This window comes from Anarhichas minor, unplaced genomic scaffold (genome assembly GCF_050575085.1).
Source record: "Anarhichas minor isolate MPS153535 unplaced genomic scaffold, ASM5057508v1 ptg000025l, whole genome shotgun sequence".
NCBI classification, from domain to species: Eukaryota; Metazoa; Chordata; class Actinopteri; order Perciformes; family Anarhichadidae; genus Anarhichas; species Anarhichas minor.
Genome location: NW_027466471.1, coordinates 8,118,753 through 8,144,233, shown reverse-complemented (window position 1 = coordinate 8,144,233; position 25,481 = coordinate 8,118,753). Strand labels below are relative to the sequence as shown.

The following is a 25,481-nucleotide window of genomic DNA, read 5'->3' as shown; positions in this document are numbered from 1 at the left end:
CACATTATAAATGAAAAGGGAGGTTGTTGGCACCATTTTAATTACAGAGTACTTTAAAAGATGTATTAGTATGCCTATTAGACACTTGTCTCTGACACATGAACAATTTCAGCCAAAGCGTAAACCGTCTTCTTCGCGACACATTGATAAACTGGCATTGATCCACGTCCAACCTCAGGAACAAGCCCTGACATTATAAAACAGTTGGATGGGGCAATAACCTGTAATGGCTGACAGGTAGTGTCTGGCTGACTGAGTGAACACATCCTCGAGGATATCCACTGGCATATCCTCGACTCATAATGACGGCAATCAGTGTGTTTATGAGTTCCTGCTCTCTGCGTCCCATTCAGGCCGTATAAAGATCAACCCTCTTCATTTCTTATCTCAACATAACAGCTTCAACGCATCTCACACTCGGCTCAAAAGCCGGCGCTGTGCTCGACGAACAAAAGCCTCCTTTTCCATAAGGATGTTCAATCGCCAGATGATATATAGCATCAGCACAACATGGTGCTCCTAATTATGACGAATATGTTTAATTAAAATCACGGAATGCCTAAAGGCAACATATACGTATCTCATGTATTGTATTTGTCCCCATTAGACCTGTCTGTTTCAATTAAAAAAGGCAAATACCACACACACAAAAAAGTTTATTTGGATAAAAAAAAAAAAAAGAATATATTCAAATATTGTTAAATGTAATTTCCCAAAGGCCTTAAGTGACAAATTAAAGCAAAACCCAGATTAGCAAACAAATCTAAAATATGTATTTTATTTTTCATTACCTGTGGCCTCGTTTGCTATTTTATTTTACATTTTGAAAACCTCTCCCTAGGTAGTAAACACAAGTCTGACAAATTCCCACTATTCATAGCAAGATATGCATTAACATAAATTTCATATCAAACATAAACTAACTGTAAGTCAATTATTCTTCTTATTATATTAGTTGTGATGCAACGCCTGTTGTATTTTATACTTCGACAAAAGTTTGATAACTTCTGCATTAAATGGTTGAAAAATTGACATGTATGAGAGGACAGGTACGAGCAATATGACAAGCAAACACTGCACTGTTGTACAAAAACAGCACAGTGAATAAAAAAAACATCTCAGGCACCCTTAGTCAATAAGTCTTTATAACTGCAAGCCACAAACATTAACAGTCAGTCTGCACATTCATAATAGGTTTGCTGTCTTTCCCATTATTTATTCATGGCAAAAATGAAATAGCCTGCATGGTGTGGACACTAAATAGTCTACGTTTTCGATAGCTGACAGATGATAGCGGTCAATAAACAAAAAGGAGAACACTGTGCTTTCTGTTTGAGAGATAAGCACCCTCAGTGTAGTCATCATCTGAAGAAAAAAGAAAAAAAAATGACAGTGAAGCTACAGAGAAAGGATTTTTTTTAAATGGCAAATAATAAGTACGGAAATTATTATTTTTTTGTATGTGTGAGCAGATGCATGTGCGTGCGTGCATGTGACTGTGTGTTTTCCTGGTGGCTCATGTGATGACGTTAGGGCCGCGGCGCCCTGTCCTCTCATGGACGTTGGAGATCTTCAGTGCGATGGCGATGAGAGGACCCAGCACCACCTGCAGTGAAGAACATGTTCAGCAATGATAAAGAGGACTCCTGTGGACAGGTGTTGTAAAAAAAACACTAAACACAGTGCATCTGGTCCTTGTGCATAAATATATGTTACAGTTCTAATGCCACTGTGATGTCCATATCAAATAAAAAATAAATAAAAAAAATGTATTATTATTTATCTGTTATCTATACTGTTATTTATCTAGCTGCTATATATAAACTATATATATATATATATATAGTGTTGGGGTTGTTATAAGCATCCGTATAGCACAGCTTAAATACACATAACTAGGAGATTATGAGAGCATTGGTCTTAACACTGAGGCTCTCACATTAAATTACAGTGGTTCAAGCAGACCTTGTCTTTTTGTTTTGTTGTGCAACACAGCACATACGTGGTAGACATGTGAGTTTGGGGCCTAAAAAACACGGTGCAGATAAACAGATTCCAGAGCAGATAACTTCGTTTGACTTTGCCCTATGAAAACTGTTTCAACTAGCACGTCAAGAGGCATTTGCCTTGTTTGTCCACCAGTTCTTGTAACTTGCTAGAGATGATTAATTTGAAGATTTTTGGGATGGTGGGGTAATAAAGATATTAGCTATGAGGACATGAGTTTCCTCATGACAGGTGTATAACCTGAGCTACATGCAGCTAAATATCTTGAAACATTTAAAACCTTCTTAAAAACATCTTAAAATAACTGGGCGCACTGCACATGTCACTAATATTGCTCAAGAATGATATGATATGACTCAGGAGTTCTGTGTTATGTTGTTTTTAACCCTTCATTTCACAGGGTTGTGTGATGGAATACAACACACACACTTACACACGCCATTTGGTATACCATATAGTAGGGTAAGGGGCAGAAGGATTAGGAATTTAATTTATGATCTAACATTAATGACGGATTGTCCAAGGGTTACGTGTAGGTCACACAACGCGGATGAGGGAAATGTAATGACAGGATTAAACAAATACATTTCACTGACTGAAATGATGCAACTAAAACCGTTCCGGTGTGTTTGTGTGTAACTCATCAATAGGTGGTCCATACTTGATGAATGGATTCACTTTTCCCGAGATTAGAAGTTGGGGATTTGAAATTTGACTTTGTGGTATCACTTTGAAGTTAAATCAGTTTATAGTAGAAGACGAGTTTGATGATGTGTATGCTGTCCCATGTGTTTTACATTCTTACACCTGAATTAAGTTTGAATTATGGTAATGCTCAAATGCAAACTTTCATGCTCCAGTTAGCATTTTTATGCAAGCTGAGGGGAAGTCATTGGTTGTCTTATGACTTGTAGACAGAAGGGCACAAAGTGGGGTCATTAACCTCAGTAAGCACACATTGTTGGATGAAGCTGTACGGTTAGGTGGCCAAACCTAAATGAGGCTGTCTCACCATCACGACTGCAGCTTTACAACCCCTGCGTATGGTTAAAGTACACTACCTATCCCAACATCCATAACCACACAAGAAGCTAGTGTTTCTAATCACTCCAAAGTCTACAGGTCAATTAGCAGGCGTTTCACAGCTTAGGCTGTTTCTGCAACCATCAGTGACATTTCTTGTTGTTGTTCGATTCAATACGAACCACCGATCAACATTACACTTCAACTCAAGTGGCTTCTGGGGTGGTGAACACAAAAGAAGCGGTGATGGAAATGAATAGCACGAAGGAAGGAAAAAGGCAACTTCATGCAAAAATGATGCCAGCTGAACAAAAACAGGCGAGATGATTGGTTGTGTGTGGTAGTTTTCATTCATGTAGTTTTAAATATTTAGTAATCGGAATCGGAAATGTATCCCATCACTCAAAGAATGGTGTGCCAATAGTGAATCTATTATATGTATATTATATTAGGTCTCTACAGTCTACAGAACATAATATATACTGACAAGAGCACTGTCATCATAATGCATTACTTCTGCAACGGTCTCATATCATTCAATAAAGATTTGATATTATCTGTTTTATGGGGACTGGAATGCCAGAATACTGCATATCAAAAGACTCATTTTGGATGAGTGATCTTAGGTCGTGCCATTGTAAGGTGACAAAGCCTTTATGTGCACAAACAAACAGACACCAACACAGATCAGACACACCATCCCACTGTCTCCGTACCTGTGTCTCTCTGTTGTGTCTCTCGGGGTCTCTCTCGAAGCTCTCGGCGTAAATGCGGATGGTGGCACCCGTCCCTCCACCGCTCCCGCTCATCCGAAACACTAGGCGGGACGCATCAGTGAAGACGATCCTTAAACCCTAGAAATATACAAACCAATGTTCACATTGTCAATTGTTTTGTTTGTTTTTGTATTCAGCGCATGGTGCATCTGCTTGATAAATTATCACAATGACTAATGGGTCGGAATGGCCATTGTCTAACAGAATCCTATTAGCACTGCATACTAAACTACACGTGGAACCTAATTCTACATATTAATTAAAATCACACCGTACAAATCTTTTAGTATCAGACGTATTGAAAGTGTATACACTCCTATAATTCAAATATGATTATTCATAATTGTTCAATGATGTAAATTGGCAATACTGTTAATATAAAACAGGAATAATGGTTAAAGAGTCAGTAAAGAGAATAATTCTTAAATGTGCAGTAACTACAACCGTCCACTAGATGTCATTATGTGATTTGTTGGGACTGCGTTCAACTAGGACCTTGTTTACCCATAGTAATGTCTTTATGTTATGTAAGGTCATAACTACTACTAGTGTTCAGTGTAAGCCCAAGGAACTTTATAAACTACAGCCCCACATTGAGTTGGTTTAGCACCTCATAGAGGTTGTATTTACACAGTTTCCCTAAAATTCTGACACCGGAGAACAATTTTACAGTTGAGGTTAAGTTCAGAGAGTTAACAGTAGAAGCTTACTGTTAACTCTGTGAACTCAACATCTACATTTTCAAGACAAACAGGATATTGTTGCATTGGGGTAACCAACCACAACTCTTGCTAGCTGACGTAAGCAAGATAAGACTCTTTGACTAATGGATGTGTGATGGCTTTTATCTGTCCTAAATTCCACAGTGCCTCTTCCCTTATCCCACTGGAGCAAAAAACAAGCTCAGGGAAAAGACAGCAATGTGTTTTGAGAAAAAGCAAAGAGCATGAATAAGTAAAATGTCCCAATGGTTCTAACAAAACACACCTAATAGACACTTTTTACAGGATGATCTGATCAACTTGACTGAGAGTAGTTGTCCAAGGTAGTGCTGTCAAACCATTCAAATCATCATAAGGGCTAAAAAAAGTAGGCTGCTACATGCGTCTTGATATTGACAAATGATGTGTAGTTTATTCTTAGTATAGTACAGAAGAGTTTAACAAACTATTATAGGAGTAGAAAGTCAAGTGGGCGTACTGCCCCAGTATGACAGTGACCCCATCACAGACCAATTTACTCCTCTTCAAACTGTGACTCAGCTTCATAGTTTATAGACAGTCTTAATAAAAGTAAAGTAAAGCCCTCCTCATAATGAGTTTAGCTGTGTACCATGTCAGAGTCCAGGTGAGGAGAGACAGTGATAATGAAAGATGTCCGTCCGTCTGCCTGCCTGTCTTTCTATTTGTGAGTGTGTCAGCTCATCTCTAACAATAGAGAAGCAGTTATCAGGAGGCTGACTAATGCCTGTTAAAAACAATGTCCGCTGCAAAGTTCAGAGGCCCTGAGTGGGATCGCATACCAACCACAGTGTGTGTATGTCTGTTTCTGTCTATCTATTTAGTTATACAAAGGCAAAATGCAGTACATTTCTGGCCAAAATTGAGTGATGACCTGAACTTGACATCTGTTTTAATAGATACAAAATATTATAGCATAGAAATGTAAACATTCTATATACAAATTTGAGGTAAAAGCCAAACCTCTGAACTCTAGCTAGCTAGCTAGCTAATGTTACATAGCTCGCAAGAACGATATAGCTAGCTGGTGAGAAAGCCAGGGCTAGCCTTAGCTAAAGCTAAAACTACATTTACTTGTCCATTTTCCTTAGCTGTTATCTGTATATTGAATATATATAAATTTTCATCGACTGAAAATGGTAATTCAGTTTGTTGATTCAGTTATTAACTAATGAAGCCATAGTCATTTACAAAAAAACACAGCTAAACTCTTGCTAAGTGTAGCTAGCTTAATTAGCAGATCGCAGTAATTGCCAAATCAGCCTCTGACTCTGGTGAAATTTAAGTGAGTTTGTGTAGCTAATCGCTTCCTTTTTATTCACATATTTATTTGTTCATTTTGTATTGATTTCAATATGAATATCAATAATATACAGACAGACACGCTTAACTTCTACAACTGTAAATGAGCAAAACCAAATATTTCTGACTTTTACTGAAACAAAACACATTTTGTTGGTATATAGGCCTTCTCAAATTTTCCAAAAGTGCAGCATCTGCAATAGTGCAGTATCTGCATTTAGGTATTATGTAGGTTCTATGGCAATGATTTATATTTATCCACTATCTATCTGTCTGATATGCAGACAATGCAGAATTAGTTCAGTAGTCGACTACAAAAGGCTGCCATTCCACTGCTGTGTAAATCCCCCATGCTTTGTCTTGTGTGAGTGTCTGTGTGTGTGTGTGGGTGTGTGTTTATGTGCCAACTTGTCCCCCCCTTTAAACACACTTGCAGTGGAGAGACTGCAAGTGAGACGACAGCTGATATAATTCTGTCCTGGCAGGAATGTTTGCTGTACTGTAATAACACACACTGGGGTGACTGGGATGCTGAGGATTTGCCACTGAGGTTAAATCACATTTTGGGGTGACTGACTAACTAGCTGTGGAGCTGCTGTAACCATGGTAACACAGATAAGTAATCACAGCGGGACAGTGAGACCTTTATTGCTGTGAAGGTACATAAGGGGAAGTTGACGGACGAATTGCAGGCACTACCTTGCTGGTAAACACAAGTGTGAACATGTGAAGGCCATGCAAGAGTATGCATGTGTTCACACTTATACACAGGACAACTGACAGTGCTTACACCAAAGTGCACAGTGTGTGTGTGTGTGTGTGTGTGTGTGTGTGTGTGTGTGTGTTTGTGTGTGTGTGTATGTGGTGTTAGGCGGGGTAGAGGCTAAGAAGTGTCGACGCCAGGAATGAGTTTCCACACATTTCTGGGCAGAACAGAGGGAGTCAGCTGGGTAAACTTCACAGAATGTGAAAGGGAGGGAGAGAGGAGGGTATATGACCGAGAGTGTGTGTGTGTGTGCTGTATGTTATGTGTGTATGCATATGTTTATGGTTTGAAATTAATGATATACTATCATGTCCAAACATGGAACCTCTCTAATGAGACAACATTGAAGCTTAGTGGGTGGTCTAGCTCACAAAAGGCTGACGAGTGAGTGTTTGAAAGGGAGCACAAAGAAGGTGTTAGTGTGAGTGTGTGTGCATGTTTAAGATGCTTTCATGACCCCATGACAACTGAACGACCTGATTTGAAACACATTTTCGGATCCACCTCATTTTCCAGTTGGTTGATCGGAATTGCTACAGGTCTTGGGTCAGTGAAAAAAATAGGACCTAACAAACTGCATCTTAAGCCAGATGCTTACAAATACAACAAATCTCTGGTTTGAATATAGCGCCAGCAAAGTAAAGAATGTGCCTGTTACTTTTTTTTATTTTATTTTGGCCGTTGGGTAGCCATACTATGCAATATATTTGATAATATATGATACAGCACCACACTGGTCAATTCTTTTTGAATCTTAACAGGGCCTTTCGTATCTGTCCAAATATGGACCAGAGCCAGAAACATTGCACGAGTGGCATATGCTACCAGAACAATACACTTGAGACATGTTTATGTAGTTGCATGCTATTTAATGGTAACTATCACACAGAGGGTGAGACATTTCTATCAGGATGAGCAGGTATACAGCCAAAATGCATAATATTTATACATCATATTTTTTTTAAACTTTTCTACATAAAGAAAAAAAGACATAAGTAGATCTAGATTTTCAGTTCTAGCTCAAATATTAGAAAGATATCTACAAATATAGCTAAATTATCAGTGACGTTAAGCAGCTATAATATGACTGTTATGTTTATCTGTACTGTATGTATTATGAAAGTAATACTCCTTTTCCACTTGTCTAATTTCATTGGATTTATTTCTTTTCCATGTTCTATCTTCCCTCTCTTATCCCAGACTGACCTGGTTTCGAGCCACTGTTCCATCCACAGGGTCGATGTACTCGAAGTTGTCGGCCCTCTCCACGCTGTATATGTGGTCTCCCACGGCAAACTTCTGGCTGGTGAATGCTTTGTCTGTGATTACTGACTCCAGATCCCTCATCAGGTAAAAGGCTGCGCGTGGTTCCAGGCCTTCGTAGTCAAACCTGACAAGAACCAACACACAAACACATAGATGCTTAGTAGAACACTTACATGCCCACCATACACAGAAAAGGAAAATCTTTCAGGAAAACAATTTGTCTCAGATAAACATACATTTGTACAGCATTGCTTTTACTTAAAATGGCCCTAAACTGCAAGAGTCATCAGGGTGATTTATTGATTTTCCTCAAAATGATGACAGATATTTGTGTTTTGCGGACTGTTTTGGGATCTGGTCCTTGGCCTGTCCTGTATGGCCTCTCCATCTTCATGTTGTGGGAAATCTACATCAAATTAGGAACGCTCTCTGTGGGAACATGAAAAGCTGCAGCAACTGTCAGTGGGAACATTGACTGCAGGAACTATCTCTGCCTGTCACATGGGAGAGGTTAAAATAAGAACAACTGACAACCAGTGAGGAGGACTGGAAGAGAAATGGACGAAGGTGAAGGCCTTGGAGACATATTTGGCTTTGGTAGGGATACAAAGGATTGAGACTTTTGGGAAAAGCAAAGTCAATCTCAGGGCTTGTTGATTGAGATGAATTCAATAATGATTCAAACAAGGAAAGTAACAATGTAGATAGACCAATAAATATCGGGAAATAATAAATAAATCACTGACTGAATTCATTCTGAAAGCACAGCTCCATATTCAGAGAACTTATTTAGCTGATTACCTGCAGAAGTAGTTACGTCCAAACTTGGCCCAGTGTTCTCTGACGATCTGCTCCACACCCTGCTTCCTGGTGGCTACGATGGACAACCACACCAACACCGACCAGAGACCATCTTTCTCACGAATATGGTCTGAACCTGGAGGAGAAATTTAAAAAAAACAAAATACCACAACTCTTAATAAACTTCTTATGCTTTGTGGAAATTCAGTCAGGACGCAAACACAAAAGCTAGACGGTGAGATAGCCAGGGCTAGCCTTAGCTAAAGCTAGAACCAAATTCACTTTTTTGACTTCAATATATATTTCAATAATATATAACATATATAATATAATATATTAACAAGACATTCAAAATATATATTTTCAGTAATTATGAGAACATGGTAGCTTAGCTTAGCTTAGCACAAAGATGCATTACAGTAGTTAGTGAGCTTTAGAGGCTGGTAGGCTACTAATTGTTTTTTTCCTTTGTACAGAGCCAAGCTAGCTGCTTCCCCACTGTTTCCCGTCTTTATGCTAAGCTGGCCATCTCCTGGCTCTAGCTCCATACTTAACAAGTTATTAGTGCGGTATCGAAAACTGGTAAAAACCTTCTTTGGCAATTTCACTAATTACTGAGAGCTCCAATTGCAGGTTTGGAATCTTATCGTGTTTTGTTGAGACAATGGTGTAGTAATCCAACAATTTACAACAACCAAATGTAAAATAGTAGTTGAATTTTAACTTAGTATTCAACTCAACCCGATGTAATAACAGGTCAGGGAGAGTGCTTGGGCTTGGTGAAGAACATCCCCACACAAAAAAACATGTCTCCTGCTGCCCACCCTAAAACACACGCCTACACACACACACACACACGCACACACACACACACACACACACACACACACACACACACACACACCAACAGAGGAGTAGTTCACACCCTTGATCAGCCTCCTTCACTGGGGAGTAATCACTCTGGTATCGAAAACAGCTGCACAGTAAAGGTATCTGTTAAGGGGGCACTTTGACATTTTAATAAGATTGAATATGTTAGTAATGTTTCCACGGCAGAGCTTGGAGCAGAAAAACAAACTCAGCGGTTGGGTGTCATTTTAAACTACATGCACATTTATTTTACGAGAAGGACATGAAGGTATCATTACGTCTGTTTTATAGCATAAACAATTCTTCGCTTTTGTTTTCTCCACAGAACACTGACAACAAGAAGTGTACTTCCTTGCTCTAGGTCCAGCTCTAGTGGTATACAGCTGTTAGGAAACTGACAGTTGTCGTTATTTAATCCCTGTCTCACTGTCTGTCTACTTTTGTCTCACTCTCTGACACAGAGCGAGACGGAGTAGAATTTGCTAATCTAATCTTCATACCACCAAAGAACGAACAGAACTTTCCTACGACACTGTCGAATATTTTCTCTGTAGTGTTAATCTTGTTAAAATAAAGTTACAATAAAGCTTAATAAACGGTGTAATGCTGCAACAAGGAAGCCCTGAAGTCAGAGCTGTAGATATCCCAATGTTTTGGGGGAGACTGATTTTAGTGGTCAAATCTTTTGTATGTTGCTATTGTCTTTTCAATTGGCCTTAAACTGTATGTCGTGTGAATTACCATTTTAAAATCCTGAAGCTGGCAACAATCACAAAACCTCCAAAACTTACGCAGCAAAGTTTGACAGAACTGGCAAAATTTAGACTTGCAAAAAATAGTTCATGCTGTGTTTGTCTGAATAAGTGTATGAGAGTCAGTAAAGAGCAGGAGTGGTGTACAGCTCTGATGATTTACTACTCAGGACTCTCTCTGAGCTTTTGGCCTTACATGGGTAGACAACGAGCAAGCTCCCGTAGTCCTCCGTGCTCTCGGCTCCTTCCATTTCTTTTCTTCCTCGTCAATACTTCTCATATTTAGACTCTCCCAACTCGCCCCCCCCCCACCCTCTTTCCAGCTTTTCTTCAATCCTGTTCATACCTACTACCATTTTTCTTCTCACCTATAGAGCTTGTTCTTCCTTGTTCCCTTGGTTTTTAGAGCTAGATATCATCTCCAATTAAAAGCATGAATGAAGAAGGAATGTCAAAGAGAAGAGAAAAGATAAAAGTGAAATTAAAACAGCTGTAAACAGATAGAAGTGCGGAGGGCAAGAGCATAGGTGCGTGTATTATGTGTGCATGCACGTTGTTTATATTTTCTGAACGTGTATGTGTGCGTCTACATTCACAGAAGTTGCCACTGGAATCCTGTCTGCATGTTGCAGCCATTCAGGGAGCCCCGTCTCCTTTTATAGCAGAAGAATGGGGATTATTTACACATGCAGTCAGGGTCACAGCCCTCACATCCATTACACGACTCTGACTGGAGCTACAGGCAGCGAGGATGCACTGCTTATAACCCTAGACCTGGAACAGGCTGCTGAGTGTGGAAAAGAGGGGAATAGGGACGATGATGCCGGTTTCAAACAACCCCTCGGGTAATTCAAACTTACTTTGAGGATAAAACAAAAGTAAACAGTTGAAGTATTAAAATGGTTACACAGAGAGATCTTTGTAAACATCGCGGTTGACAGCACCACTTTCTGGTTCAACTTTGACCTGAGGGTAGTGGGTGTCATATGGTGTGCAATTTGTGATTTGAGGATATATAAATAAAATGGACGAGAGCGCAATGTTTTTATTACCGACATTTCATCTGTGCTCTCTTTCAGCTTCACCTCAAAATAAAGTGGTTTCGAAAATCTGGCTAAGCTGTTGAGACAGATATTAGTACTGCATAAAAAAAACACAAACCCACATTCATTTCATTGAGACCACGTTGCCGCTGCAGGTGTGCTGTGACAAAGTGCTATCACAAAAAGTTGAACCTGGCTCAACTTTTCCAGCAAAGCAATTCAACATCATTAGGCAATGCACCGTGTTGGGCACATTCCTGAAGGATAAAATGATTTCCACTTTAATAACTTTCCAGAGTTGTAAAATCCTGTCTTTATTCAAACCGCTGTGCAGTATTTTGGAATCTGATAAGCTTTTAAACCCATGGATCTACTTCAGACCAGGCTTTCTGGTCTCACAGTCTCTTAAACCTACCTACCAACGCAGCCATCACAACATCCAGTTACAGACTGTCCGAATGTCCGACCGCTTATGTTTCTTTGTCCGTTGGACGTCATTATAGTGATGTCACTGGTATTCCCAAGTTGCTGAAATAACTGATTAAAGTATTATCATAACTAATATCAAAGATTGCTATAAACTGCAATTTCCCTTTAATTTAGAGAGAAAATTGACTGACCACACTTATATTTCAGCAAGCCCCTAACAGTTAGCAGCAGCGGGCCAGTGCAGTCTTCTAGCGATGGCCTTGTTCGCAGAAACCTCAACAAAAGTTGCTGCTGAGGGGAGGGGATTTCTCAGTCGCACACCCGCTCACATTTTCCAAACAGGTCCAGGGATTTGAATCAGTGACCTTCTCCTCACACGCTAAAAGGCTACTCCTGCTTTGTGTCTGTAGTTGTCAGATTTCTGTTCCGATGACTTTGAGCATTGTCTTTATGAGTGGAGTGTGTTTTTTGGATTGTGAGTGAGTGGGCCGTAGCAGAAGAGATCGTACCTGTCCCAAAGCTCTCCTCCCCGCAGAGGGAACAACGCCCAGAATCCATCAGGTTCCCGAAGTACCTCCAGCCCGTGGGAGTCTCATACAGCGCCAGTTTCATGGCTTTGGCAACCCTACGAACATACGGAGAGAAACAAAGCTAGTACTTTATGCTCATAAACACACAATGTATTCATCTCTAATATCTAACGCCAGCCTTTCTCAGTTCTGATACAAACAATCCTCTGACCTTTTGAAATAAAGCAAACCAAATGTTGTATGACAAGCGTAATCTGCCACCAGCTCATCCAATAACTTAATAAGGCAAAGGCAGCAAGAATAAAGTGAGTTAACCTTTTAGCCGATGTTTGCTTTGAACCTGAGCCATATACTCGCATGGAGAGAGAAGCAGAGGCAGTGTGTGTGTGTGTGTGTGTGTGTGTGTGTGTGTGTGGGGGGGGGGGGGGAGAGTTTCTATGTTAGTGTGTATATCTGTATGTTTGGGTCCCGGGGACGGATAAAGGTGAACACATTGCAATATGTGGGAGGAGAGACATCACAAAGAATCAGACGAGAGGGGAAAAGGGCAAAGAGAAAGTCTAATAAAACTTGTCAGTGCAAATATACAGAGAAGTATTTGGCTGAATACAATGGAGTTACTGTAACATGATACAAAGCAGTACATTTTGAGAAGAGGGTTGACACGTTTGGATAAAATGAAATTAAAATAACACAATATCAAATAATAAACAAAATCAGCAGCAATTAAAAGAATCAGATCTTGTCACTTTGACATGGAGTTAAAGTCCCACCTCCTCTTCTAGCGGGCCTCTGTTCCACTTGCATCAACTAAAAAGCTTTTCATTGGGTTTTCTGAACTAAACTCACTATAATCCTTATAACCATGACAATTTACATTCAGCAACAACAAGTGGGTCAGCCATTGGCACAGTGTCAAAGCAGTGTCGCGGGCAAGGTCGTAGCTATAGTTAAAGACACCAAGGCCATGTCCTAATTGTTGTTTCTGGAATCTGAAGGTTTCACTGACCTTTGGGAGAGTTCACATTCTACAGCTACGTGCACAAAGTATACACGGTGGACTAACCCTTATTTTAAAGGGTGCTTTTTAATCAACATTTTTCTAATAAGAATAGTTCAAATGACCTCTTGAATGTGAAAGGAGTCTCACGTAGTGTTGAACCCACTCAGCATGTTATCGCCCAACTCTGCAGTCTCCCTCAGCTCTACGGAGCATTTCCGCAACTTTCATGTGATTGTTTTCAGTTTACGACGCGCAACTGTTTTGGTTCACTCTTAACGCTCTCATAGCATAGTTTCCAGCAGCAGCATGCAGCTGTTCTCCGCAAAAGAAGCTCTGATAAACCCACTGCACGCTATCTACTCAGCACCAAACGGCAGGTCAGACAAAGTTATCGACTAGCCGGTGAACATAGCGGAGCATTTAGCAGCTATTAAGAGCCGGATATTTTCCTCAGGAGCTATAAAAGAAGTGAGTATTCATCATCATAACAGAGAAATTCATCACGCCAACTGGATAAAGGTGATATGTTTGTGTTGTTTTTGTGTTGCTTATTTCTGCCGCCCAGGATTGGCCAAACAATCACTTAATGCAAGTTTAAATGTAACTGTTTTTAGGTTAAGGCTTTTTAAAATTCTCAACAAGAAATTATCTTCCTGACAGTGTGGGGAAAAAATCATTGAAACAGTATTTTGACTGTTGAATGCTAGCAAAATAATCATTGCTTTATCATTATTAATATGAGGCTCTTATATTTGTATTGTTCAGTGTCGTAATAGATGCCGATGCAGCTTAGATTATGGACAAAGAACCAAACTAAAATGTTTCATCTTTTCAGAAAAAGTGATTAAACACACTCTGCATGAGGAAGTCTATTGAGTCTCTGTGAAACAGGTGAGAGGGTGGGCAATCTCTATAATATTGTATTATGAAAGTTACCATTCTAAGCCTGCTTGCAGAGATATTTAGTCTGCAACAAAGAAGACTGCTCAGTGTCCTCCCCAATCCCCACACATCACTCCTCAACCACATCATCCCCACCTCCTCAGTAACTGCCGCGAAATGTAAACACAATATTCCCAAGACTCAGCTAAGAATGGCTGGAAGAAATATTCAACGCAACAAAACAGTTGTTGCTCCCTAAGAAACAAACATGTAGAGCTGCCAATCTCAAATGCTTAACTGTTGGATGCTGTTGGAATTCACAGTGCAATATATATATGCGGATGTGGGTGGGTTTCAGGGTTTTTTAAGTGGTCGTACACATCCACACAATCATCATGCACATAAATAAACTCATCAGTGCCCGGCACAGTTGTTTACATGAGAATGGGATAAAGTACCAAATAAGAGTAACCAACTGTATTCCCCTCTGGGGAAGCGAGAGCTGGAACAGAAAGCCTGGCATTCCTAAAGGAAAACAGAAACTCTGGCCTGACGAGCCTTTGACGTTTCAAACGGCACGTACACGACCAACATAAGCACTGAAACTGACCCCACCAGTGCTCCATTTGTGTTGCAAAAGTGTAGGGGCCAAACAGTGTGAGAAAATCCTGTTTACTCAAGTTTGAGGATTGAACTGAACAACAGCATTAACACACTCAAACACACGTTATTGTCTGGTTTTAGATCCACCAGAATAAGCTTCCTTTGGAAATGAAATGGAGGCAAATGCATCCAATCATACTCAAACACAAGCACATTTATTGAGATACAGTACACTGTTTCAGGCCAGCCAGGCTCAGAGGGTTCTGCCTTTCTCTTCACAGGCTTTGCCAAAACAAAAAAATGCTGGCAGACACGTGGAATAAACTTGGAAGGTTTCTATTTAGGGCTGTAATCCCCCCCGTGTGTCGGTGTGACCTCTCAACTGTAAGGCTTTAAAGTCTGTTGATGTCCATTTTCTCACACTAGTAGAACATCACCATCATTGTCAATAAATGTGCCAAATCAAAATGGTTATAATACAAAGTGAATTAAAAAAGGTTTTAAACATGTATTTATCTATTCAAGTGGTGTACATCAGTTTCTGTACAGTATTTTTGTTCATTTTTGACAAGTAAGTCTCATGTTGGGTGAAGATCATGATGATTCTGACACTAAATGAGCTTGCTTTTATCTTTAAACTCATCTGGCTTTAACTTACAGAGATCTTGTAAGATGCCTGATGCATTTCTCTTCATGATGGGAGAGCACTATCAAAGAGTGCCTTCCGCCTTAAACTTAAGTTTCCGTATCGCATAAAAAAGCTCCTTGTTACGTTAATTTCTGTTGTTTTTCATTCGTAGGACGTCCTTGGTTTTGTTGCTTCTGTGCATGTTATGTGTAATTGTCTGTCCTGTTTTCTATGACATCAGGGACCACGTCGGAAAGAAGGGTTCAAACATTACATGTCATCCCTTGGATTGTTCTGTCTTCTTTATCCATAAATCAAATCAAAATCACTGCAGCGAGAGATACTACTACTACTATGACCAAAAAAAAAACTTTCTGCAAGACCTCTCCTGTCAGTCTGATGAAATGAAATTGAACAGAGATAGAAAAAGGTCTGTCATGAGAATGATGCTTTGCCCCCATAAGGTGAAGGAGCAGACAGAGGTTTCATGAACATCATCCTCGCTCTCTGGGCTCAAAGCTCAGGATTACAAACTCACACCACACACACACACACGCACACACACCTACAGTATGACTTCACAGATAATAAATACACACGTGTACACACTTATCAACCAATATCTCCTTTGTTTTCTCTCCATCTCTATCGTGTATGTATCAGGATATAGAACGGAGTAATGTGAGGTATGAAGAATCTGTGGAGTGAAATATTGCCAGCTTTTGGCCTTGGCTTGATATTTCACCAAACATAGCTTCCAGTGGCCTCTCTCTCCTCACCTCCCCCCTCTGAAGAGAGCTCACCCTGAACTTAAAAGCTTTAGGCTGGCATTCAGACAAAAAGTGCAGCATGCTGGAGCTTTACTTGGGCTTGAAATATTCTTCTTGACCTGAACCAGGAACCCTCACTGGACTACACATTAAAATAAATGAAATGAATACCCTGAAGATGTTGCCATGGTGGCCAACACTGAAAATCCTAGAAAGTGAAGAACTTAAATGAAAGTTGAGATGATTTCTGTAAATGGTCATGGCTGTTACTTACATTGTTTTGCGTGATCAAAATACCTTTCTGACAGTGTTTCAAAACTGTTTTCTGGGCTTTTTCCAAAACCGTGTCAAAATATAAATGTTTCATCTAATAATATTTTATCAGGGGGAGGATTGTGCTTGTTGGGTTAATGTTTAAGTTGGCTACCTTCTGCAGCTTGCTTCCTATCAAAATATTGGTGCATATTACAAAATGTGAGCAAAATGACAGGATTTCACATTTTTTCTTAGTAGGTTTATATTTTTAGCATTGCTCAGATTTTCAGCTCTACAAATAAACTAAACCGTGGCAACTTAACATTGGGACACAAGTCCAGCCCTATCAAAACACTGGTATGGTCTGGTTGGGATCATGCGGACTGCTCAGGACACACTTCTCAGTTTGAAACATCTTTACAACATGGGTTACGATTAAGAGTAGTAGTAGTAGTAGTATTAGTAGTCCAAATACAAACTTCTAAAAAAACACCTAGCATAAAGTCAATTTAAATGAACATATATGGAACATAACTGGTGTTGCTGAAGGGTTCTTGTTTGGTTTGTTAGGCAAAAATAGTTGGTAACCAGTGCTCTATAATAGCACAATGACACATTGATGCCAAATCAGGCCAAAATGACTCTCATCTGTGCCAATCTATCGAGTTTATCATTTCTTGGTTTGTTTTTCTAATTCTCCGCCATATTAGACAGATCCTTAAGTCCCGTGGAAACATTGGATGAGAGCTCTTGGTTGCCCACTGGGGTGCTGGAGTAGAGCCTCTTGACTTTAAAGTCCCACACGGGAGTGGTAGTCCTTCTGTCACTGTCGCAGGTTTAGGGGATGGCTGGTCATTCAAATGGGCTTCTTGCACCTCTGCAGTTCCTCATCCTATCCCCTGCTGTTCTTTGAAAGTCTGCAGACCTCTTTGGATTCCTTCCTTTTGCAGGGGCTTCCCAAACAATTGTGTCAATGTTGGTGACTTTCAGGTCACATTGACACACGTCTTTGTTGCGTAGCTGTACCCGCCCTGGTACAATCCCTCATACGGTGGAGGTCCCCAGCAAAGGTGTCTCTGCTTGAGAAATGTGGACATGGATGGGATCTTTGCTCGGCAAAGTACATCGACAGTACATCCCTGTTGGGCACCTCATTATGCAACGCACATGAAAAATATTATACAAATACCACAATACTGCGCGTATTATGAACATGAATCCATAAAAAGCACACTCTGGAGTAGTAGCATATCATATCTTACAAGGGCTTAAGCGTAGGCAGATGTGCGAAACAATACAGTCTTTTGATTGATCTTGATCATCCTAGTAACCAGCACAACAGAAATAACAAACAATAACAAACAGCATTTAACATTTGACCACTCCACTTCGCCGTGCTAATCAACGATTCAGTACAAGAAGTCGGACTTCATCCTGGTAACGGGCACACCAGCAGCTCAGCCCTCTCTTCTCCCTACATCCTCCCATCCCCTGGAACGGTTAAAAGAGAGGCAGATGTTTCCTTTACCAAAGTTTCCCCTCCCCACCTTCTCTTCCTCCGACCCCTCCCTCCCTCCCTCTCTGCATCAGCCTTGACTTGTTGTATTTGCACAGAGAGACACAACACAGTCCGACGGACACCCTCAGCCTACCCGAGATTTTACACCTTAAACTCCGGCCTCCTGTCCATCTGAACCCAGCTGCACCCTCCTTCTCTCTGTCGTTCGACCTTATTTCCTCTGGACACACACAACTACATACAGTCCGTAAAACGGTACATTTATCAAGGCTTTTATAACACAGTTTGCTTGACTATGCATAAACACACGGCAGGGAGGACTGCTCAGTCTAAACACTCTGCATACAGACACACACAGGGGCCACTGGCTCTCCTAAAAAGGCCTACACTTGGATCGACTCCAGGGTCTGACACCACACTGGTAAGTACGTCGACACTTCCTGGAGTTTGTCGAAGACATGCAGATATGAACATTCTGCTTCCAGAGACAGCGGTGTTACACTAGGAACTTAAGGGGTGGTTAGGAAGCTGAACAAAGTGACCCTGTCCTGCTACAAGACCAGTAACTATCAGATAAATGCTCATTGAATAGGTAAGTGTGCTTTGCATAAGCCCACATACCCTAGAGTATGCTGGGGAATATTGGGTTTAACAAGGAAAAAATGAAGATCTTAACATAATGTAATTTAATTCTGACGAAGCTCTTCAGAAAGCCCAGAGCATGATATTATCTGTAGTTTAGGTATTATCTGTGATAGACATCATACTGTAAGGTAATTTTACTTCTCGAGAGATTGCACAACCGAGATTCCAGGAAATTAAATTTAGGCTTTTATCAATACAAAAAAGGCAAATGCTGAGAAAATGGACAAAGAGAGATGAAGGAGATATTTTTAGTCGTAACTGATGAAAAGGCCATTTTATCTACAGTAAGTGTGTGTGTGTGTGTGTGTGTGTGTGTGTGCTGTATGAGAGGTCCATTGCTCAAGGTTGTAGCGGGACATGTGACATTTGTGTCTCAGGTCTCAGCCAGTGTGTGTGTGTGTTTGTGTGTGTGTGTGTGTGTGTTGGAGTCTCTACCAATAATTCTGTCTGTGATGTAACATCCTACTTCACATATTTAAGCTTCACTTGTAACTGTGAAACCCAGAGAGATCGGGATCGGCAGTTAGGTCACTTCCTTAATGTCTGCCAGTGCTAATAATGCACACACACACACACACACACACACACACACACACACACACACACACACACACACATATACATGAATCCTGCTCATACAACTAGTCAGTGATTTACTAAATGTTTCAGTGTACGATACCAATATGAGAAATAGTTTGATGTTCACCACTGTAAATTATTTCCTGAATTTCACAAGATTTAACTGTAATATTTCACAATAAATTACACTTTTATCACTTCACAGGCTTTAACTGTGATATTTCACAATACATGTACTTTTAATGTGAAATCAATGCAGTAGGACTATTAACCAGGACATTTTAGTTTGAACTTCCTGAAGCATTGTGGGATTACTATACTGTAAATCTACGACAAACTGCTTTAATTATCTGATGGGTATTTTACTGTAAAATCCCAGTTCAAAGCAGTAATGCTACAGCAACATACTGCTATATCGCAGTAATTTGATGTTACGACTGACTGTGAAGTCACAATATAAAGCTGTCATTTTATTATAATTTACTGTTAAAAATGTTACAGTAAATTGCTGTGAAAGTAATGCAACTAGTAGCCAGTAATTTACTGAAAACGAACAGTCAAATATTTTACTGCATAAGAAAGCATGGGTGTGGAAGTTAAGGTGGTGAATTACATTCTTCTTATTCAACCATTTCCCCTGACATTTAAGCCACTGTGTAGAATGTGGACATTTCACATGTTGGGTCCCCCACTTGGATTAAAAAAGACAACGTGACAGACAGCAACTCCCGCCGCTACAGACTCTTTGCCAAGAATTAAGGCTACCTGACGGCACCACATTCAGTTTAGACAAAACAAAAACATACACCGTCAGAATGATTTGAAATATTCTTTAAGCAAGCCATTTTATTTGCCTAATCTCAGCCATTCAGTTGCGGAAGTCCAGGACTGCCAATATTACAATGAAAGAAATGTAATCAAGTTGAAGTTTCATGTACAATATGAACATTCTGCCTGATAGGCAAAAGAGAATGATCAATATTTTCCCCCCAAAAAAATATACTTTGATAATGCAAAATCTTTGCATATGAATACAGTTCTTATGAGACACAGTTGCACATGCACGCGTTCTTCTTTCTATATTCGTCAGATAGGAGACCCATATTGGATTTTCACTGCAAATTAAGAAAAAGAAATAGTTTCATTTTTAAAATGAAATACTCACATAATATTTTATAATAGTTTTTATGAACTCAAGTGATATTTTATGGAGAAAACTAAAAATTGCATGAACACTGAATCTTTTCTGGTTCCCTCATCGTATTAAATGACACACTTCCTCCGTTGAGCAGCATTCTGCTGAAACCTCACTGGGGTGCAGTGCTGGGATCCCTCCTCCTGGATGATCACATCCTCCCACTCAGCACCCTCTGCTCGGTTCCAGTCTTACATAACGGGCAATATTTATAGGCAGTGAGTAAATGTGTGTGTGTGTGTGTGTGTGTGTGTGTGTGTCGGGAGGTGTTTGTATGTGATCTCACAGCCTTATTCATAGTGGGCGAGTCTTAATCAGAGATTGGGCTGCTGCAGGAGTTTGTGGAGAGAGGTCGAGGTGGTGTGACGGTAAAAGCCCTTAGATCTCAACGTAAACCGCAGCAGCACATATGGTGCCTACATGATGAAATATCTATTGCCCAAAAGATTTGAAATCCTTTTTCGACCAATTATCCAATGACAATTGTACACCTGGTCTAGGTTGACTATATATGTGTTTTTGCCTTGTGTCTTTTTCCACTTTGACTCTGATAAAAACACAGTAGAGTCAAAACGTTGGTCTGATTGCACTGTTAAAGGCTGCAAATCAATCAGACTACTCCTGTCCCTTTTTACCCTTGGACACTTTGGATCTACTGAGAGTGTGTGTGTGTGTGTGTGTGTGTGTGCGCGCGTTAGTGTGTGTTGTACCTGTCGAGGGCCATGCTGGTGGCCATACTCCTGGCAAAGCCCTTGACTCCCAGCTGTCTGAAGTAGGGGACGGTGGAGAGGTTGGCGGCCATGATGGCCACCGAGTCTGCCGGGTTCACAAAGAAGCCGTTTTCTCCGAGGATCATGTACCGGTCCTGACAACAGCACAGTACAATACAATAGAGAGTGAGTCTACTTATTAGTGTAATAAAGTGATCCTAAACTTGACAAAGAATAAGGCTGGTGATCTTCTATATTTTACTGACTGTCAACTCATACCATGAAGAGACCAAAACTAACAATGAATTTATCCTACTAGCTTATTTCTATGTCTCACAGACTTCTTTGTTGTCCTAATAATTCTGCATATAGTACATGAATTCAATACATTATGAGTGTAAATCCATTCAGCTAACAGTTGCAAAGCATAGCCATTGGGTTGCCATAAACATCAGTAAAGTTGGATTTGCAGTTCTGCTGCAAAGAGAAATGTTTGACACAAATAATTGAAAAACTTTTTTTCCCCCGACAATCACAATCACTCTTTCAAGTTCGGCGGATATTAGTTACGGTATTATGTAACAGTAACCTTCACACAGTAAGATTACAACCACTGGTGCTAATGACTGTGAAGACAGCGATCCTGGTGGGAGAAACAGAGCAGATATGACATAATTCTCCTGATGCTAAGCTAATTTACTCAGCCAAGGGTGTGTAGGTGTGTTCATATGTGTGTGTGTGTGTGTGTGTGTGTGTGTGTGTGTGTGTGTGTGCGTGTGTGTGTGTGTGTGTGCGCAGTAGAAATGACTATTGGATGACATGGTGGAAAAAGTGAGCTGCTTGTTGGATCATCGTGGATACAGAATTATTCAGCCCCGTTGCTTGTCTTCCTGTTATCAATGAGCAAACAATAACAAATAAAAAATAAATAAGGCTCTCTCTGGTATCTATGGGTGGAGTCTAATGACACAGAATTAGTCATAATCAGTTAAATTTAAAAAATCTGAATAGTTCACAGTTATGAAAAAACATGGTTGTACTTTGTTTTACCTCGGGTAGAAAACTATTAGCCTTTTTGGGGATGTGTTCCTCTACTACAAGAGAACAAAGTGAATTTGACACATGACATATAAACGCTTCAAATTGACATTAAAAAACGTTTAATATCCCCTCCAGGCATGTTTTAAGACAGAAATCAGACGTCTTACCCCATCTGCATCAAATGCAGCTCCACAGCCAAAGTCCCCTCCTTTCATGGCATCGACCAGAGAGGTGGCGTAGGTCAGGCTGGGCTCTGGAGGTCGACCACCAAAGTCCTCCAGGGGGACACAGTTGACAGCGGAGTTAGCAGGAGCTCCCAACTCATCGCACAGGATCCTGCGTACATAGGGGCCCATCACTGTAACACAACGTGAGGAGAGGAGAAAAGACAGAAACAGTTTGATCTCCAGTAACATTTACAACAGCTCAGGGGCTATGTAAGGTAGAGGATGAATTGTCTGACCTCCGTTCATGGCATCTATGTGTATCTTGAGCTGATCTGGTCCTGTGAGAAGACTTTTAATGGCATTGAAGTCAAAGATGCTTCTCAGCAGCTGTAGATACACCTCAACTGAGTCTACGATCTCCACTAGAAACACGGAGAAGAGATTCTTAGTACCGGATGGCAATGTGTTTGTTTGTATGTATTTAAGAAAGAGGAAAACAGCGAGTGAGCATCGTACCCCTGAAAGGTTTGAACTTGTTCTCCAGGTCAAATTCTTGTCTTCCCAGCCTCGACAGGTCAATGCGGAGATCGGGGCAGATTGCATACTCCTCGAGCGTCCGGCTCACTTGGTAGATCCTCTCCATCACTGTGTCCGAAGACGGGCCTACCACGCAAAGAAAGACATACATGAATATGTGTAAACGTACCGAACACTGTCATTTTTGTCCAGTGAAAAAACAAGCGATCCCTGACTTCACAGATGGTTTCAATCCCCTACCTTTGACTTGAAAAAGCAACTGGGAGAATCAGAACACAAGCACTCTTTCTCAGTGCTCACCTCCATTTGCCACATTGAACTTGATTCCAAAGTCTCCAGCGGGGCCTCCGGGGTTGTGACTAGCTGTCAGGATGATCCCGCCGATGGCCTTGATCTTCCTGATGATGCAGGAAACAGCAGGCGTGGACAGGAGGCCGTTGTGACCGATTACCAGACGACCGATCTGCACGGAGCAGATTTTAAACAGGAGCAACGTCAGTTGCACATCAATCCAGGCAGTCACCTATTGCTATAATGTTTTCTAAGAAGCTAATGAAATGAAGCAGGAAAAAAACTGATGTCAGGGGAAGTGTTTCTTCAGATCGCTGTGACGCAAAAAATAGAAGAAAAGAAAACTATGCTGACCTGAAAAAGTTCAAGAGCCCATCTGTCCAACTGGGTCTAAAAGCAACACGGGCTCAAAGCACTGCATCATTCTACAGGTGACTAACTGACAGGCAGCTTTAAAACAGCAAAATGATCTGCCTCAAGAGGGTGCCGAAATAACAAAGCTGCACTCGCTATTTATAATGTGTATGCTACTTTTAAAGTGGTAATACCACCAGCATCCCATAATTCCCCTGCATATCACCTATTCTAAATAAAAGTATCCTCACTGGAGAGGAATTTATTCTCCCGACGTCAGTGTATCCTCCCAACATCCGGCATGTTGCATGTGTGTATATAAAGACAGGGAAAGGGAGGGACTACACTAAGATATGTGCATTTAGTCTTCATAGTATTGTGTGTAATGAATGAGCTATAGAACATGTATAAAGCAATCCATTATTCCCCACTATGTTTACATTTAAGTCAGCAATAGTGTAAGAGAGATAGTCCCTGCACTTGGTGGGTTATCTGCAAGTGTTGCCTGACTTTTGTTTCATTGCCATATGACAGGGGATCCCACGAAGCATAAACTTCGGCCCTGGAGAGGTGGAAAGGCGAGAGAGGGGGGGGGGGGGGGGGGGGACATACGTCGGCAGGAAAATAGAGCAGGATGGATGGAAGTGCTGATAAGGCCGACACCAAGAGACACTTGGCTTGGCCAGCAGAAAAAAAAACAGACTGATCTCAAAAACAAATTATATTCCCTTCAGATTTTCCTTTGGATCCTTTCCAAACCAATCACAAAGACCTCAGAGCAAGCGTTTTAACATGAGCTGCCTCATTTATCTGCTGCCGACACTTTAGAGTTCACACGCATTTTGGACGGGTGTGCGTGTGCCAATACCACAGATTATTACTTTTCCCTAAAGTGACGCGGTCACGTCTGTATGAGGATGAGCTAACGTGATATCGTGAGCCGTGATTGTAATGCTAAAGAAAACGTTGACCAATGCAATATGTGGGATTTAAAAATCCAAAGTCCAACTAACCAGCCTATGTTTTCTAAGAAGTTGTGGAGCAATCTGCTGACAGCATTTATCAGCCTAATAACTCAAAGGTCACCTAATCGCTGTTCTTATGGGTTACAGCCCTTAAATCAATGTTTAGGTGCATGTCTATATGAGTTGAGAGCACTTCAATAGAAGAGGGATTTTCCACTTCTCGGAGTTAAATTTATTTTTTTTTACTTTTAAAGACTTGGAGACATATAACTATACACTATCTTACAAGAAAAATGAAAATATTAGGGAAAAAAAGCATCATTTTGTTCGTTTTTTCTTATTTCCTACTCTGGTAATGATCTCGCGACCCTCGGGGTTGTGAACCACTGGGCTTCAGCCAAAATGTGCACTTCTTTGAGTAAAACAGGTTCATTAAGTTGATGTAATCCCTTTTTCTTCATTGCAGCAATAAGCAGCTATCACATTTGGATTTACCTTCATAACTGATTAATTGCAACAACTCCTATTAAAGATATACTACCATATATTCATTTCACTTTTAGTTTTAACAAGCAAAAACGTCAGACTCGTGCATAGTTGGGAGGGTTTCCAGTATGTTGATATGTTGGAACAAATGCTTCCCTGTCTCTGTGGGCCTATGTCGGGACTGTGGGTCACCCCCCCCTCCCTATTTCTTACCCCATTGGCAGCTGCCATCTGCACTATCACCTCGGTGGCAGCTCGGCTGAAGTAGCGGCCGTCGCTGCCCACCACCATGGTGCAGCCCTGTCGGTCCCGTAGGTCGATGGAGGACAGCACGCTCTGGACGTAGTTCTGCAGGTAGTTCTTCTTCCCCTCGAACACCGCCGTCTTCCTCCGCAGCCCGTTGGTGCCGGGCCTCTGGTCGTCGAAGGGGGCGGTTTGGACCGTCACCACCGGGATGGGGCTCGTCTCCATCCTCCTTTTGATGGGACCCAGCGGGGGGGGGGAGACGCCGATCAAATCAACGGAAGTTAGTTACTGAAGTTTGGC

The 25,481-nt window shown here is 40.9% G+C and overlaps 1 protein-coding gene across 1 annotated transcript; it reads right to left on the bottom strand.

Moving 5' to 3' along the window:
• Positions 1-25,481, bottom strand: pgm5 (phosphoglucomutase 5). The gene is made up of 11 exons (XM_076099577.1): positions 25,149-25,481; positions 23,140-23,302; positions 22,819-22,965; positions 22,599-22,724; positions 22,303-22,493; positions 21,095-21,249; positions 12,285-12,400; positions 8,682-8,817; positions 7,821-8,004; positions 3,747-3,884; positions 1-1,606 (listed from the first exon to the last, which is right to left on the bottom strand). The coding sequence occupies exons 1-11, from the start codon at positions 25,404-25,406 to the stop codon at positions 1,517-1,519; spliced, it is 1,704 nt and encodes a 567-aa protein (XP_075955692.1). The 5' UTR covers positions 25,407-25,481; the 3' UTR covers positions 1-1,516.

Coding starts and splice junctions, on each gene's coding strand:
- pgm5 (XM_076099577.1), bottom strand. CDS start 25,406: ATGGAGACGAGCCCCATCCCGGTGGTGACGGTCCAAACCGCCCCCTTC. Junction 22,725..22,818: donor CAAGTTCAAACCTTTCAGGG/GTACGATGCTCA, acceptor CCGTGTTTCTAG/TGGAGATCGTAGACTCAGTT. Junction 1,607..3,746: donor GACACAACAGAGAGACACAG/GTACGGAGACAG, acceptor TCTTCACTGCAG/GTGGTGCTGGGTCCTCTCAT.